Below are 17111 nucleotides of genomic sequence, written 5' to 3'. Positions count from 1 at the left end.
TATTGTATTTTTCCTCGAAATTGACCCAAATGTAATTAAATACTACACAGCCCACTATATATTGTCTAATCTCGAGCTGTAGCCCAGTGTTAATCAATGTCCCACCAGGAACGTCGCTAAATTATTTAAAAGTTGACAGAAACCTTTCTCAATTCCATATTGACGCCTTATACAATGAAGGAATGAATTAAGGTGGAATTAATTTATAAGTGACACAAAGATAGTAAATGCTGGGCTAAAGCCTTAAAATGATTTAGGTTTGAATGTATTTATGCAGCCATAAAATGAACTTTGGGAATATGTTAAAGCTTAAAATAATGTCTAAACCTAACATGAAGTTACAATTCTAGCCATAGAAAAGACATTTTCTTGACACAGCGTCACAAAGTCTATGTTAACATTGAGTTTCTGGGAAAAAGTATCTTTTTTTTTTTCTCACTTTATCGAACAACAAATGTACAAAGATTGAACATAATATTAAAAATCCTTATGTGTTATGAGTTGTACAAAAATCCAATATCTACACTAAAACATTCAAAATAAAAAACTAACTAACTAATTAAAGTAGCCTACATATATTGTAAATAATACATGGAAAATAAATAAAACATTTCATTGGTCTTCAATTTAGATTAAAAGGTTAGTAATATTCAAGCTCTATCAATTTGTACAACTTTACACCTCGAAGAAGTTATTTTGCAGATTTTAAATTCATATATTTCAGGGATTTACATAATACCCGAAATGAACACTGTACTAATCTCCTCGCTTCCGGGGTTGGCGTGTCGTTTTACACGTCATTACGTTCCGCTCAGAGGCTATGGCGCTTCCTGACTGGATGGTAACGCTGGTCGCCACCGCATCCTTCTTCGGTTTGTTCTGTTTATGTGTTCGCTACCGACGCACAGGACAAGTGTTTTGGAGAACATTGTTGAGCAAAATAATGGCCCGCACGGAGAAGCCGTTGTTCCGAATTGCGTGAGTGCAAAATGACCTTCCTTAAAAAACAAGATTTTGTTATCATCGTGGTGATTGTCGTTAGCGTAGCTTAGCAACATCTAGCCATTCTAATTAAAGAGGCCGTCCCACCAAACTGTATTCAAATCTGTTCCAATTTCAAGTTGCCTTGCTAGTCAGCAAAGATAGTACCACTGAAATGTTTGTATATAGCGTTTCCTAAACCGATAATAACCACTGTTTTATTCGGCATACATAACTGTTACAAGCCACTAAAGTATATTTTGACGACCAATTTATTCTAGGAGACGTTGTGTTGTATAACAACACGCCTTGCAAGTGGTTAACGCTAGATGTTGAACGGTGTCATAATTGGTGCTGCTTGGTGGAAAACATATCGAAAAATATCGATCCAGATGATCTGATCTTTCGTGCTACTTTAACTAATGTAGTTAGCTAGTGAGTACTTTGGCTATATATATATATATATATATATATATATATATATTACTATATATATATAAAAGTTACATGGTGGGGTTAGCATTATCAACCCCTGCTACCAGACACACTGTTTCCTAGCTTTTTGAACTGTTTCCCAGGTACACACTCTACACTAGGACCAGACTTGGCTACATGTACTACAAGAGGCAGATGAGGAAAGCCAGAGAACATTACCCTGCTGGTCACTCCACAGCTCAGCCCATGGAGTTCAATGGTATGTATTGGTAGTTTACTGTGTTCATACAGTGAACAGTCATATGTCCCTTATGTTCCTTGGTTATTGTGATGAGATCCTGAGTAACATCCAAACAAACAGAAAGGCCCTGTTGGATGGGTCAAACATAATGCATGGTGTCACAGGTTGTTCAGGACATGGATGTAATTGTCTTTACCACCAGTGCAAAGGTGCTATAATTTCAAGACATACTATACACATATGCATACCTTTAATACTTTGTCTACTTGTACTATTTTAAATGAAAAAGGTTTAATATCGTACTGAATACTTAATTTGTAATTCTTTGTCTGCGCACAGGTATCAAAATAATTCCCATCTCGGTACTGTCTGACAACTACAGCTATCTTGTAATTGACACGGCCTCCAGCGTTGCAGTCGTTGTAGACCCTGCAGACCCTCAAACAGTTCAGGTGAATGCCTCTACTGTCAGTTAAAGCATTTTCTTTGTATGTAAGGGTCTTTCAGATCTACTTATGCAGATAATGACAGAATGTTCCTGTGCACTTTTCTGTTGCAAGACGAGATAGCCAATAGTAGTCCTAGTGATGTAATTCAAGTCCACAAACCCAAAGTGCCTGTGTGACAATCATGTCTTCTTCTTACTTAGTTGGGTATCGTAAAATGACTCCTGATTTTTTTATTGTTGCTTTACAATCATGTGTATTTTACTACAGCTACAGCTATTGATTTTACACAAGTAAAATGGCTAATGCCATACTGTGTTCTGAAGTGTTTTGCAGCTCAATGGGCTTTAGAGTAAAACGCTCTAGTGAAGTGTTGTTTTCTATGGCGATTGAAGGTTTGAACAGCAGTTGTATTTTTTTCAGACAGTCCTTGTGGAAGAGGGAGTGACGTTAGAAGCAATACTCTGTACACACAAGCATTGGTGAGTTTTACATATTATTTTAATGTGTGGTTTGTTTTCACACTGTACACTGTGTCAGGTGAATATAGGTAAACATGGTGTTCTCATTTATACAATTGCTGGTATTCATATTTTAACACATTTAATCTTAGGGAAGCACCCACACTAATGTGAACATTATTACATTTATACTCTCGTATTTTAAAAGTTCCCTGTCCAGACTTAAACTAAAATAAAGAGTAGTAGTGGTTGAAAATGGTTAGTGTAGATGTAAAACAAAACAAATACGCAATTTTCTGTTGTGTCCACAATACCAGCAAGCCTCTGCTTTCTGTTCCATTTCCAGGGATCACAGTGGAGGAAACAAAGGGTTGAAAAGGCTTCACAGCTCATGCAGAGTTTATGGAAGTGCAGCTGATAACATTCCGGGCCTCACACAGTAAGTCCCTGCTCGCACAGTACAGAACCAGTGTGACTGTAGTCCTTTCTCGTTGCCTCTGTCAGCACTCGTAGCAGCTGACTTCACCGTAAATTATCATGGTATGATCAACTGTTCCGTTGGAGGCTGTGGCCTAAAGGGGGTCATCTTAAGCTAGACAGCATACAAACCACTGGACTAAAGTGTATTTTCCAAAATGATGATGACAGATTTGACTACATGAACTACAAAAACTAGTCGTTTCCCCCACTTGTTTAGATTGGCAAGTACGTTTTAACATCGAAATTATTTTAATGTATCTTTAAGTTTTAGAAATACTGTATATATCACATTTTTAAAAAATGTATTTGTTCAGAATAAATCAATTGGTTGTAAGTTTAGCAATTTACTTCCCAATGCCCCTTTCCGCTTAAGGCTGTTCTGGGTTTGGTTTTCATGTAATGCCCCACTGCTCTGATTGTCCGACAGTTTAGAAGGAGAGTTACATCAGAGCGGGTAGATTGGCCACCAATTTTTACGCCTTCTTTTGAGTTGATTGTGTAATTCACTAAATCAAAAACCTCTTAACTTTCTCCTTACAGCACTTTCATGTTTTTCTTCTGTGTTCCCAGCCCTCTCTCACACAAGGACTCAGTAACAGTTGGCTGTATGCACTTTAAGGCCCTCTTCACTCCTGGACACACAGTGGGCCACATGATCTACCTCCTAGATGGCCGGGGGGTCGGCGCCCCCTCCAGCCTCTTCTCTGGTGACCTGGTGTTTCTCTCAGGATGTGGTGAGCTACAACAGAATGGGATCCATAGAAATAATTATATAGATCTGACATTTTGGTTCACACTAAAGAATAGAAATAGAAAAGAATACAAGCAGGAGATCTGTGATGTGGAATCATTCTACACATAGTCTTTGTACCCCCTGATGGGCCCCTGAATGACTGCAATTGGCCAATTTAATTAACAAATTTAATGAACTCAAAATCCTTAATTTAAGTTTAAATTGAAGTAGTAATGGTAGCAAAGATCCTAAAAAGAGAGAAGCCTGGCCTCCTAAATGCGGAGACAATATCTTCTGAAACTTGCAGATAGCCTCAGAATGACTTGAGTGAAACCTGTTCTTGTTGTTTTCAGGGAGGATGTTTGAAGGCAGTGCCACCACCATGCTGTCATCTCTGGACACAGTCGCCTCTTTGAGTGATGATACTCTATTATGGCCTGGTAGGAAAGCTTCACATCCAAACAAATGTGTCCATGTTTGTGTGATGTGGATGTGGTGGTGGTTTGACATACACGTATTTACAGTCTTATTAGGGGTTATATGGGGACTTCTATACAGTGTAACCTTCAAGTGTGGTTATGTGTGTGGGCATGATTTTTTATTTCTGTGTCCACTGGCTATCCCTCAGGTCATGAGTATGCTGAGGACAACCTGCTGTTTGCTGCTGAGGTTGAGCCACGCAACGCTGCCAGGGAAAACAAATATCAGTGGGTGCTGCAGCAGCGAGGCCAGAAGCTGTGCACGGTGAGAATGATATATCACCATTGTTATGCCTTTCTAGCGCGCCACCTCAGAAAGGATTCATGTTGTCCAGCACCTGGGAAGAAGGGCTTATCGCCTGCCTGCAGTGTACGTGTTGTCAGTGCCTCCTCTCTCTCCTCCTCTACCAGGCTCTCACAGCCCGGTCTCATCTATGATGCAGTCTGCAGCAGAGCAAAGGTTCACTGTTGAGTGAAGTGCCTATCCACAATTTAGATTAGTTTTTATCTGCCATCGATACAGCATGGCACAAGAGGCTGAATGAATGGTTGTGTGCATGATTGCTACATGAAAAATGGCTAGTCTTATTTCTTAGTTTATGACAGATTTGTGTCTTTTGGGTTGTTTTTGAACATGAACATGATGGGCAGAGCAGAGGTACAGTAAAGAACAAAACATGCATACAAACAACAAAGAACATTTTGCTTTTAGCAGAGCGACCTGGAATATGAACTATTGTGAGAAAGGTGTATTGACTCGACTGTTCTGTAATAAGCAGACATTTTGACTTGTCATAGCAGTAAAACCACAGGTGTTACTAATAACATTAGCGATGCCTCTGTTCTGCTCAAGTGTCCCAGTAAGACATGACAGTGTGACAGTGAGCAAGCATGAACAAAACAGGACCCTGCAACTTTAGCAGCTAAATGGAATTCAGCCAACATGAATTTTATCATTTACACCTGTGTTTTTCCCACCGTGACGTTTGTCTGATGTGAACAAGGCCTATCATTCTGATTATTATTATTATTACCTTACTAAAATTGGATTGAATTCTTACTACAAATTAGCAACTATAGTGGTTTATCTTGGCTTGCTGCAATACTGCCTCAGACTTGGCTTTTTGACAGTGCTACTTTAGCCGGATATCCATTAGCTACGTATTTGAATTTGCCCTGTGGTGGGGAAGGAAGGGTTGCTCAGAGAGCTTTACATTAAACAATATGATAGCAGAAATTCCCACTAACACTTGAACTCCTTGTTTTAGCTGCTTTTAACTTCTGTGATCCGGCGTGTAATCATCTGGATTGGCAATCTTATGCTCAACTAAATGCATAAAAGGTTATTTATTGTTGATGAGAGGTTTCGCAACAGTTGAATTGGGGCAGAGATGTGGAAATGGAAAGCTGTGCTGGTGTAAGTTCACTTGTTGCCCACAATTCTGTTCTGCAAATGAATGAATGGCATGTGAGTCATTGTGGCCGCTAGAGACGGACTATGCACATCAGTTTTGAGGAGGGCTGCTCTTTGACACACACTTCATTTTCAGAGTCCCTCCACTATCGGTGACGAGAGGCAGTACAATCCTTTCCTGCGCAGCCACACTGCAGAGCTCCATCTGGCCCTGGGCCTCCAGCAGTTCCAGGATGAAGACTGGACCCAGTTCAGGGCTCGGGTGCTGGAGGAGCTGCGAAAACGAAAAGACCTCTACAACAGAAGGTAGAACAGGAAGTGGTACGAATGCTGTGATCTGCAGTCGTGAAGTAGCAATGAGCAGAGCTCTGAGGTACTGTATAAAAGGCTACATCCGTTTGAAGAAACTACTTTTGTAAATTTAAAGGGGCATTAAGTCATTTTTGACCTTTATCAACCTGTATTAGAGACCACTAGGAACATAGTCCCATTTCATTATTATATGATACTAATCAATTAGCCTGTGACCTCTCCACATACTGTATATTATGCTATGTTTGTGTTTGTAGACAGAACAGTGCTCATTTATTGCCTCTTTAACATAGAGACATTAACAATAATGTAGCTTTGCATGAGTAGTTTTCTGTTATTTTACAGAGTAAAGTAGGTACAACCAGATTTCTGATTATGGTGTGTGACGCACAGGGTGATAACAGGTTTGCACACTACATAGGTTCATTTAGCATGTTAGGTACTGTGATTTTTACTACACAGCCTGGTTTATTTTTAAGGCATGTAACAGTAATAGTTTTAAATGCCTTACATGAGGATCTATGCTGGCTGTATTTGGTATGCTGGTTTCTGATTTACAGTGCTGCTGAAGAGTAATTAGCTTCGTCATGGAAGTTGTGATTTTTGTAGTATTTGATTTTGTGTTATTACTTTCAGGAATAATGGTACTGTTTATTCAACAAATCACAAACACTCCTTGCTGTCGGTACTTTGTGTTTAAGTCAGCACAATGTAAAAAAGAAAAGGCTGTACACTACCCTTTCATGTGAATCTTTGTTTGCTGAATCAAAGAGCCAATTTAGTTTTGACTTAAAAGAGATGTTACTAACATTAGTTCTTCATGGTGCATGTGATTGTTTTGTTTTATTTTATAATTCACTCATGAAACGACAAGAATTAATCTGACAGTAGGGCCCAGGTATTAGACGTGGAGCACACGTTTTCCAGTATAGCCCTTTTTTGTGCCTCTGTATTTTTTCAAGTGTTAGTAGTTGCACTACATGAACGTGAACAGCAACATATGTGAAGGATTGGACTGGTAGTGCATTGTAATGTATAACGCGTGACTGAATTACTGTTGGAGGGATGCTTTCTTATGTTAAGCTGTAGAATCACTCATAACTGCCAACAGTTCTAATGAAGATAACTAAACGTACAGGGTGGTGTTGAATCAAGCAATCTGTAGGCATACAATATGTTTTGCAATCAGTTTTGACTTTTGTTTAAAATGTGTAATATTTAAGAGTAAGATGGTGATGGAAAGATCTTTAATTTTCTTTCTACTATGAGAATGCAATATGACATTGAGTGTGGCATAACATTAAAATTTCAAAAGGAATGTTTTTATAACCAATTTGAATACTTTGGAAAGCAAAATTGTACATATTTTTTTAATATATTGGAAGATTTATTATACTGTGTTAATACAATGGATGGAAATAATTTCAGTATAATAAAAACGGTCTTCTTCCCATGCACATTTGAATGTTTTGCTTGCTTTTTATAAAGGAAGTGAAATGCAGCCTGAGATGGCTGAGAATGCAAAGAAATAAGCCTTTTAAACGTTTGAGGAGACATGAACGCTCTTCAGATTCCTCCGTCGCTCCTGCAGAAGGGCTCGAACCAAAGCACCTTGTCCCCTGGTGATTGTTGACTAAAATGTTATTCTGTTTGTTTGATGCAGATTCGCATCCTATTTGCATATGTTTGAGTTATGAATACCACCACATGGGAGGCTGTTTTACTTCAGGTTACGTTTTAATGAGGAAATATGAAAGGAAACTCCTTCATTAGAGCCGTGTATGTGTTATTTGTTGTTTTTATGAGTGTTCAAAACTGTCAGCCGAGTTATTTTTCCCACTGCTCTGACTTCCCTCAACTCAAATAAGAGCATAACTTCATGCACATGCAAAAGACACTCTGTAAAAGAAAAAGGTAAAATGAGCGTTCTGTAGGATTACAGACCGATGTGTTGTGTCTTGGGTCCTCCTGTGTTGCTACATGTCTTCTGTATAAATCAGAGGGACACTGATGAAAGTTTATTTTCATTTGTTTTGCATAATAAGAGATAAAGGAAAAGCAAAGATAATACTGATTGATTTTTACCGTCATTATTATGCCCTTGAAAAGTATAAACCTGTGATGCACGCTAAACAGTCAGGAGCAGGCTTGCATTTACTGCTGAAGCTCACAGGCTCTGAATACTCTCAGAAATACGTTAATGAAAACATTTCAAACAACCAGAAACTGCTGCCTTGGCTCACACAAATTCAATCTATCCTAAAACAATGCACAATCCAAGCACAGCATCTTCTAGGTCATTGGGTATTCCTGTTCCCATTTTATTTTTGTTGCTCCATTTAGGCCTTTTTCACCAAAGACACTTTGACATGTCACATTAGTAAAAGCACAGGTGCTAATAATTCAGTGAATGATGGCAGAATTCAATTTCAGCTGCTTCTGTTCGGAGCAATCGTTAATGTTGTGAGTCTGCTGTCTGCTGTGAAAAAAGGCCTATTGCAAATCAAACAACACAATAACCCTGAATAATTTTGGACAAACATGACTTGACAAGATAAAGAAAAAGCATTATGATTTAATATAATTGCTCAATATTTCTTATATTTTTAATACAGGCCTATTGTGTGGGTTTGCTTGACATTGTGAAGGTGTTAATATTGGAGCCACCATGATTTTTTCTTTTTTTCTCCCAGAAAGCCTGAAATCTCTGATGTCTCATCACATGAAGATCCACCGTCCCTGTGAACATGAATGTCTTATAGAAGACGAGAGATTTGCAAATGCAATTTTCCATTCATTCCGCTTTAGAATTCAAAATGGTTACCGCTCATTTTAATCATCCTCTTTGAATTAGATTCCTTGACACTACAAGAGGTAGGTTTTGCCTCTAGATAAATGACTCTTGAAGGAATCTGGAGGCCGGTGTTGTGATAAATTTACCATAAACCCAAAACGCCAGCATAATGAGATGGGGAACATAACTGTTTTCTGATTGGTTGTTCCATTAGGTTTCAAAACTATTAATTTCCCTTCCTAATATCATTACCTTAAAAACCATATCGTTAAATTCACCTGGATGCTTTTAATGATAGTTTTGTCTGATGTTTCTGTCTCCTTGTTTAACTATTAATGTTGTTGCAGTAATGTTTTCATTTGGGATGCCTTTGCTGCCTCTTGTATTGATCATTAAATACAGATACTAAATATCACTTAAATAACACCTGATGTAATGAGTGTTCTTGTAACATTGGCGATGCTCCACAATTGTCCTCCATGAACCAAATAACATGTCAGAGCCAGGTCTTTACGATCTCCACTCCGGTTCAGTAGCTGCACTCCGCTCCGTGTTTTCACTCTGACCTCAACTCAACGTCACAAGTAGGACGTGATGCGGAAATAGTATTCACCAAGCAGCAGGTAGTTTTCAGGCAGGACCTGTCTGTCACAAATCACAGCTTCTCGGTCAAGATGTTGAAGGCGGTTATTTTAATTGGAGGCCCCCAGAAAGGTGAGAATGAATCTCATCCTGGTCGTGTTCTCAGAGTCAGCTGTGGCTGGTTAAAGCGAAGCTAGGCTGCTAACGCTAACAAGACCTCTTAAGACCCGCTGAGCTTGTTTATATCACTGACGTGGCACAATGAGAGGACACCACGCAAACAAAAGCAAACATGAACATTTAGCACTTAATAGCCTAATATTTGTTATGTGAACAACAACACTGTTTACTGCGGAGCCCCCTGAAGAGTCACGGCGAGATTCCTTTTGAGGACATTACCTAGCATTACTTAGCATCATGTTTTGCGTTACTCCGTAATAAGTTTTGCGTTCCCCCTGAGCACAGCCATGGCTACAACCACAATCACAGCTACAGCAACAACCAAAGCTATGCCATCCTATGGCTGTAGTCATAGTCACAGCTTCTGTACAGCCTGTCTCAGTCAGCCTCTGCAGAAGTAAGTGAGAGAGCTGGTCCACTAGCTCTGCCTTGCACCTGAGCAGCCACAGCTGAAGGTGAGCCCACTCGCCCTGTGGTGCATAAAGATTAAAGAACTCCTTTTTCTGAAAGGACTTTTCTTTTTTTATATAAGCGAGGACAGGACGTCGCATATTATGTAGTTAAGAATTCTGTTTAGTTTTGATGCCCACTAGAAACATGAGGAAAAAGTGATCGGCATTGTAATCTGATTTGTAAGTAATGACCCGCATTGCTTTTGCAGGCACAAGGTTCAGGCCGCTGTCATTTGAAGTCCCCAAACCTTTGTTTCCAGTAGCTGGAGTGCCCATGCTGCAGCATCACATTGAAGCATGTGCCAAAGTAAGTGCCACTGCTATACTATAATGTAATACTGCAGCCATTGTGAAGCGTTCAGTACAGGGGAATTGTGGAAGCTAATGTTAGAGATTGCATTTAGTTAGTAAAAGGTTGTTTTGTCTACATATAAGTGGCGTGTGATGCAGAGAATAGTTTTTAATGAAATCAGTCCAATAATGAACATCTTTTATGTTTTCAAGGTACAGAATATGAAGGAGATTTTGCTCATCGGCTTTTATCAACCAAATGAAGAGCTGACCAGATTCCTGTTTAATGCACAGCAGGAGTTCAAGATTTCCATCAGGTAAACAACAGAGCTCTTAGGTATCCCACTAAACACGTACAGACATCACTGGTTACTTGCATACTGAACATTCATAGCAATGACTTACCGGTATATATTTCTTGTATGTACTGCCAAGGTGTCAAGTCTCATAAATACATTTTCACAGAACAAGAACTGAATTACACAACATTCAGTAAAGAATAGACACCGGTTGTATAAATGTTGTCTGTGATGTGAAAACATTTCTTTGTTGAATGCGTTATTAGCAGAAATACTGAACATACTGCTTCTTTGCTCTTTAAGTTTAATGTTTTCTGTACAAGTGGTAGTAGTTTCCCTGCTGTGGTGCACTACCACTGCTGAATGACTGCAGGTGTGTTGTTCTTCCTGACTCTGCGCCGCAGGTATTTGCAGGAGTATGCAGCCCTGGGCACCGGAGGGGGCATCTATCACTTCAGAGATCAGATTGTCTCCGGCAGTCCAGAGGCTTTCTTTGTTCTGAATGCTGATGTCTGCTCAGCTTTTCCTCTCGGAGAGATGCTCAGTTTCCAGAAGGAACATGGGGAGCCAAACAGCTTTGTTATCCTTGGGACAACGGTGAGATTTCATTACTGACAGTTGTTACCGTCTTTAGTAGAGCTTGTAGTCAAAGTAAAACTCAAAAAACTTTATAGTGTTTAGCTTTTGGCGTGCTGAATGTGATGAAAGATGTAGACTAAATTCTACTGCCATTCTTTTCTCATCAGTCAAACAGAAAGCAGTCCATGAATTACGGCTGTATTGTTGAAAACGAGGACACAAATGAGGTATTAAACCCTTCCTATCTTATTTCCCTAAATAGTCACTCATTACTATTTCACCTTGAAATCATAACTATTCCTGTTTTTGTTTTTTCACTCAGGTCTTGCATTATGTTGAAAAGCCGAGCACATTTGTGAGTGACATCATAAACTGCGGTATATACCTGTTTAACCCAGACATCTTCCAGCATATCGGCACCGTCTTTCAGAAGAATCAGCAGGACATGTTGTTGTGAGTTGAAACTCTCCCTCATGGGAATCTGTGTGTGTGTGGGAACGCACATGAATACCATTGATTCAGTTTCTTTGGTTCTCTTCATTTGTCTTTTTTTCCTTCCATTCTCTTCCCTGCCATGATTTCTGTTTCCTCACACAATCATCAGATATCCATACGATGGGTAAGTTGGTACATTTAGGCTGCACGGTGTAGTTATAGGGCACTTCGTGTATGGTGTGAGCTGTAGAAAGATGACCCATGTTAAGGCTGAGATTGCATAAGGGGCTTTGTGAATGTTGCCTGTAAACTTTTTTTCTGCCAAATTATGCACCTCCCATTTTGCAAGCAGCTTGATTTTAATTTTGTTTTTGTTTTATGGATTTATTTATTCATATTTTGGCAAATGTTGTCCTTGAAACAGGCACTATTTGGGAACTTTGGGGTCTTTTGCCTGTCAGAGATTTAAGGAATTTTGGGAAATATGCTTATTCACTTACTGTTAGAGCATTAGATGAGAAGATTGATGCCACTCTCATATCTGTTTAGTAAATATGAAGCTACAGCCAGCAGAGGGTTAGCTTAGCTTCAAATTAGCAATATTTAGCAAGACTGGAAACGGGGAAATGGCTAGCCTGCCTCTACCAGGACCTCCTATAGCTCGCAAATTAGCACTTGTTTGTTCAATCTGTACAAAAACAGAAATGTAAAGATGAAAAGTCACTATTTTGCTGTGGGTTATGTGCTGGACTATTTCTTGGTTGTTTGCTCAGTGCCAAGAAACAGTCCAGCACCTAACCCTTAGTCGTTTTTACATTTAAGTTTGTGTCTGATGTCGGGCTTAATCTTTTTACAAGAAAAAATCGACCCTATTGTAGCTTGCTCTCCTGAGTGCCAAACACTCAAGCAGAACTTAACTGGCTTCCTCATTTCTATTTTTATTTACTTTTATGTTGTCCCAGCTCTAGCAAAGACTAGATTAGATAACTTGCGGTTGGTGAAACTCTGTGTGACATCTTATGAATTCTTGCTCTCTATTCTCGCTACACTTTCAGCTGTGCTTTTCTTCTGAACATTAGAAAAAGCTTCCTGTCTGATCATAGCCTAAATGCGCATGTGGGCAAACTGCACCCCGGTCACTCACAGAAGCCATAAGAACACATGGGATCATGTTTGGAGATTTGACACTTCACTTTTTGTGTTTTCAACTGTTCACTGTGGTGAAGTTAACCTAGCATTTGGCAACCCAAGGACACTTGAAATATATTACAAAAGGTCAAACCATGCTGTGCATAATTCAACTGCTAACGTCAATAGCACTTAAATCAAGCTGGGCAATGAATCAGCAAAATTGTTTAACACATCAGAGATACTTGATAGAAATGAGAAGGGTTGTACTGCAAAATCTCTCGGGGAATTCTTTGCCTCTAACCACATCCCCTCCTTTTTGGTAAAACTTCGATTATGGGTGCAATCCTTTAAAATATTCTTTTCATCAATATTTAACAGTCTGTTTCATCTTGGGGCTCTCACAATACACTATGCCAGAGACCCTGATTAATATGGAACACGTAGACTCTTCTACTTAAGTTTTTGATCACTACTAGGTAATCAGCTTTGGTTTCAACCCTGCACTGACACCATCAAAGTCAGCATCAGTGATGCATTTCAACTCCCTGCTCTCATTTTATTCCAGAGGCAGGATTGTAGGGCAATAAATTCATGGTTTTCTTTGGCCTTAAGGAAGACTCTCGAGGTAATGGTGCCACTGGGTTGGTTTTGCACGTCACTGGATATTTTAGAAATATCAAAGACTATTTAAGAATTGAGGATGAGTTCACATTGCTTTTTCTTTTCCCCACTTGCACTTGTACTTTTACTTTTTTTTCTTTACTGGCCCAATATCTAGTACAAGAACATGATAATGCAACACATATATATTTAAATTGTTCATTAGGTAGTCAGGGAGAATGGTAAAGTTGTTCATGAAAGACTTTAAAATGAGTATGTTTGGGCTAAGCTGCAACATAAGCCTGCGGATCCTGTCAGTATTCAAGGCTGTTGAGGGAGAACCCTAGAGTGTCTCATCATCTGCTTAGTATTTAGGTTATCATATAGTACATCCACTTCAAGGCCACAACTTTTTGTTTCACTGGATTGTTCAAAAAAATATGGAGAGAGAAAATATCGATATAAACTGATTTTAGTTTTGATGTTGCAGTGAACATTGAACTAAATAAATGCAATTCTCAGTTCATAGTAATTTTGTCGGTTTAAATCCTAACTTTCTCGTGGATTTCATTCCATTCTTTAACTTTGTGCACAAGATTGTATGTCAGTGAGGCCCCTGGCCCTGGTTTGTAACTCAGTGCAATAAACTGATGATCTGTCTCTTGCAGAGAGGAGCCAACCAATGGCTGGCACCGAGCAGAGGCCATCAGGCTGGAGCAGGACATTTTCACGGCCCTGGCAGGACAGGGCAAACTCTACGTATATAAAACCCTCAGCTTCTGGAGCCAGATTAAATCCGCAGGGTGAGTGCGCATGTCAAACATGCTGTCACATTCAACGAGACATAAATTTGTCATTTTATTCTTTTTGAGCAAACCTAGATTAACATTTAAACACTTCAAACACTAAAACCATACATCACTGCCCTAATCCGAAGGAAACAGTGTGGTATTGATAGCATTGATATTGGTGCCATAGAAAATGCCTTTGTTGTTTTTTATTTTTGTAATCTTCTCCCAGGTCTGCAATTTATGCCAGTCGGTTATACCTCAACCAGTATCACACAACTCATTCCGAAAGACTGGCCTCAAATAAGGAGGGAGGGCCCAAAATCAGTGGTAGGATTCATTCATCTTTGTTATCTTTGTTCATTTATTATATTGGAGACACATTCATTCACACTTCCTTTCATCTCCCTAGGTAATGTCTATATCCATCCTACAGCCAATATTGACCCCACTGCTATGGTAAGCATCCTCCCCTATTGTGTTGCACCTCACACAATAAGTGCATACAATGTGCCATTAAGAGAACACACCTTTGTGGAAAATATGAAGCTGTTAATGCAGAAAAAGTCAAATACATTTCTTTTCCTGTCTCGATCCAGTTGGGTCCCAATGTCTCGATTGGCACTGGAGTGACTATTGGTGCTGGGGTCAGAGTTCGAGAATCTGTCATCCTCCATGGTGCAACTCTACAGGTGAGCCCCTGTGAAACTGTTTCCTATCACTGCCTAAATAGCACCAGCCAGGGCTTGTTGCAACAAAGGACACAGATTTTGTCCATTTTCTTAAGGCACACTGAAGCTTTTTGTTCACCTGCACTGGCTTGGCATTTTGGTTAATATAAACTTCACTCCCAGTACAACCATCATGTTTGGAATGAGATTCAAACTAAGTCAGTTGAAGGCAAACGTATCTGCCCATTTACTACATGTGACATCTTAAAATTTCATCAGAAACATTATCTATACTTCAACTTTGTGACTTTTCTAGAATTTATCTTCAAGCTCTTCTGTCACACCAGAAATATATGCCTCTCACAAAGATGTCATTTTTAACGATTTGGAAGCTGCCATAATTTCATTCCACGTCTCCAGTGATGACTGGATGCCTCCGAAATGAATTTTGACTGCGGATGACTTATTGGCTTTCATTGCATATTGCCTACAAGGACAATTTGTTAGTCGAGCTACACTTCAAAATAAACACAAGTTATAAGAACTCTGATTTGACTATGCTCTCTGGTTTTTCACATGTAGGAACAGTATCTAATACAGCATATCTGGAGACCTCGAACCCTTTGATTTTTCAGTCACTGTACAGTTATCTGTGATGAGTGCTTGAATATTTAAATGCTTTTAACTTAAAGATGTTTTTTGTCGTGTCATTTTTCCTGTAGGATCACTGCTGCGTTTTGAACAGCATTGTGGGATGGGACAGCACCATTGGCAAGTGGGCAAGAGTAGAAGGAACCCCAAGCGACCCAAACCCCAATGATCCCTACTCAAAGATTGACAGCGAGACCCTCTTCAGAGATGGAAAACTCACACCCTCAATTACTATTCTCGGTAAGCATGCTCTGACCTTAAATGAAACTTGCCTTCCTCAGATGATTTGTGAAATATTCATTATATTCAGTAACAAAAAAAATGCATTTTTCTCTTCCGCATTTTTAAAAATGTGTTCTCAGAAATGAAAAGTTTGTGGATTAATGAGGGAAATGCTCCCATTTTCCGAATTTCCTGGTTGCGCAGACAAGGGTTACTCCTAGGCCATGCTGGGATCAGTCTACAGCATGTATTTGGATAGTAATTTGACACATTAGTGCATGTATTTGTTTTATATGTTTTAGCATTACTGAATTATGCATCTGTCAGTCTCCATCTTTAGTCCTAAGTGCTCATTGTTTTGAACTTTTTGCACTTCCCAGAGATCACCTGTCAAAATGGTACATCTAGCACCAGTTTTCTGAGTTTTATTCAGTGATGCTCTTCTTTGCCCGTTCAGCCATGGTGGAAATTGCAGTTTTAAGGGATTTTTTTTCTTCATTCCCAACAAACCAGACAAGTAAAATACATCACATCCTATACATATAATGTCTCATGCCTTCTGTACTGTAGTACACCGCACAGACTAAACGCAGCCTTGCTTTTTCTCCTCAGGTTGTAACGTGAACATCCCCTCCGAGGTGATTATACTCAACTCGATTGTCCTCCCACACAAAGACCTCAACCGCAGCTTCAAGAACCAAATTATTCTCTAGTTAATCTTCCTCGCGTTTCTGTCCACTTACTGTCACAGATGAAGGATGCAGCTGGACACATGCTGGCACTGCCTCTGAGTTACTGTATATAAGGTGTCAAAAATGAAGATATGGGACATTCATTAAGTAGCATTGAAAGATAGATTTTTATATATTTGTCCTCGAGCCTTTATGCATCATCGGGTGTCAGCAACATTAAAAGAGAGGCTAATAACGCATGTTGGTTCACCTTGAAAAGTGCTGTCATGCCAGAGTTTTATATTGTTTTTTTTATTAACTTTACCGAACTGTAAAATAAGTAATATATTTGGTTGGAGGTAATATTATTAAATAAATGAATAAATAAAAGTGTATAGATGACCACTGTCAACCACTCTGTTTGTCAAGGGCATCCTTCAGTGCAAGAAGAGGAATTATTAGAAAATAAAAATCACTGGCTACTGACTGTGGTTAATTTTAAGAGGTGATTACTTGTGTGGATCTCTGATTAAAACCCTTTTCAGCATCTTCATTGTTGGTCTCGAAAATTGACTACCACCAAAATAAATCAGCAGGCTTGAGATTTACATTCCAATCAAGTAATGTTGCCTTTTTAAAATGTGAACATAGCAGGGGGGCATAAGATTGTGCCATATAAGCAGCAACAGCAGATACTTAAATTGGGCTTTCGCAATCACTGGAGGAACTGTTTCAATTTATGGATACAGCACATTAACATTTACTTATTAAGCCCTCGAGCAC

At 39.2% G+C, this 17111-nt stretch overlaps 2 protein-coding genes across 2 annotated transcripts; both read left to right on the top strand.

The window, feature by feature from the left end:
* The first annotated feature begins 820 nt into the window (after window positions 1-820).
* Window positions 821-5980, top strand: pnkd (PNKD metallo-beta-lactamase domain containing). The gene is made up of 9 exons (XM_070915247.1): window positions 821-978; window positions 1560-1675; window positions 1997-2109; window positions 2527-2585; window positions 2911-3003; window positions 3615-3778; window positions 4131-4217; window positions 4406-4521; window positions 5807-5980. The coding sequence occupies exons 1-9, from the start codon at window positions 821-823 to the stop codon at window positions 5978-5980; spliced, it is 1080 nt and encodes a 359-aa protein (XP_070771348.1).
* Window positions 5981-9422: 3442 nt separating this feature from the next.
* gmppaa (GDP-mannose pyrophosphorylase Aa) lies at window positions 9423-16837 on the top strand. The gene is made up of 12 exons (XM_070914772.1): window positions 9423-9490; window positions 10200-10297; window positions 10495-10598; window positions 10985-11177; window positions 11327-11386; window positions 11482-11612; window positions 13994-14128; window positions 14346-14443; window positions 14526-14572; window positions 14713-14805; window positions 15507-15675; window positions 16270-16837. Exons 1-12 carry the CDS (start codon window positions 9451-9453, stop codon window positions 16368-16370), a joined length of 1269 nt encoding a protein of 422 aa, XP_070770873.1. The 5' UTR covers window positions 9423-9450; the 3' UTR covers window positions 16371-16837.
* Window positions 16838-17111: the final 274 nt, after the last annotated feature.

This window comes from Enoplosus armatus, chromosome 11 (assembly GCF_043641665.1).
Source record: "Enoplosus armatus isolate fEnoArm2 chromosome 11, fEnoArm2.hap1, whole genome shotgun sequence".
Classification (NCBI taxonomy): domain Eukaryota; kingdom Metazoa; phylum Chordata; class Actinopteri; order Centrarchiformes; family Enoplosidae; genus Enoplosus; species Enoplosus armatus.
The sequence above is the reverse complement of the archived record's forward strand: the minus strand, read 5'-3'. Positions and strand labels throughout refer to the sequence as shown.

What these genes read in the sequence shown, in the direction of transcription:
- gmppaa (XM_070914772.1), top strand. Translation starts at nt 9,451, where the DNA reads ATGTTGAAGGCGGTTATTTTAATTGGAGGCCCCCAGAAAG. An exon ending in AAAACGAGGACACAAATGAG is followed by an intron (nt 11,387 to 11,481) that starts GTATTAAACCCT and finishes TTTTTCACTCAG; the next exon opens with GTCTTGCATTATGTTGAAAA. An exon ending in TCCATGGTGCAACTCTACAG is followed by an intron (nt 14,806 to 15,506) that starts GTGAGCCCCTGT and finishes TTTTTCCTGTAG; the next exon opens with GATCACTGCTGCGTTTTGAA.
- pnkd (XM_070915247.1), top strand. Translation starts at nt 821, where the DNA reads ATGGCGCTTCCTGACTGGATGGTAACGCTGGTCGCCACCGCATCCTTC. An exon ending in AACATTCCGGGCCTCACACA is followed by an intron (nt 3,004 to 3,614) that starts GTAAGTCCCTGC and finishes CTGTGTTCCCAG; the next exon opens with CCCTCTCTCACACAAGGACT. An exon ending in GGTGTTTCTCTCAGGATGTG is followed by an intron (nt 3,779 to 4,130) that starts GTGAGCTACAAC and finishes TGTTGTTTTCAG; the next exon opens with GGAGGATGTTTGAAGGCAGT.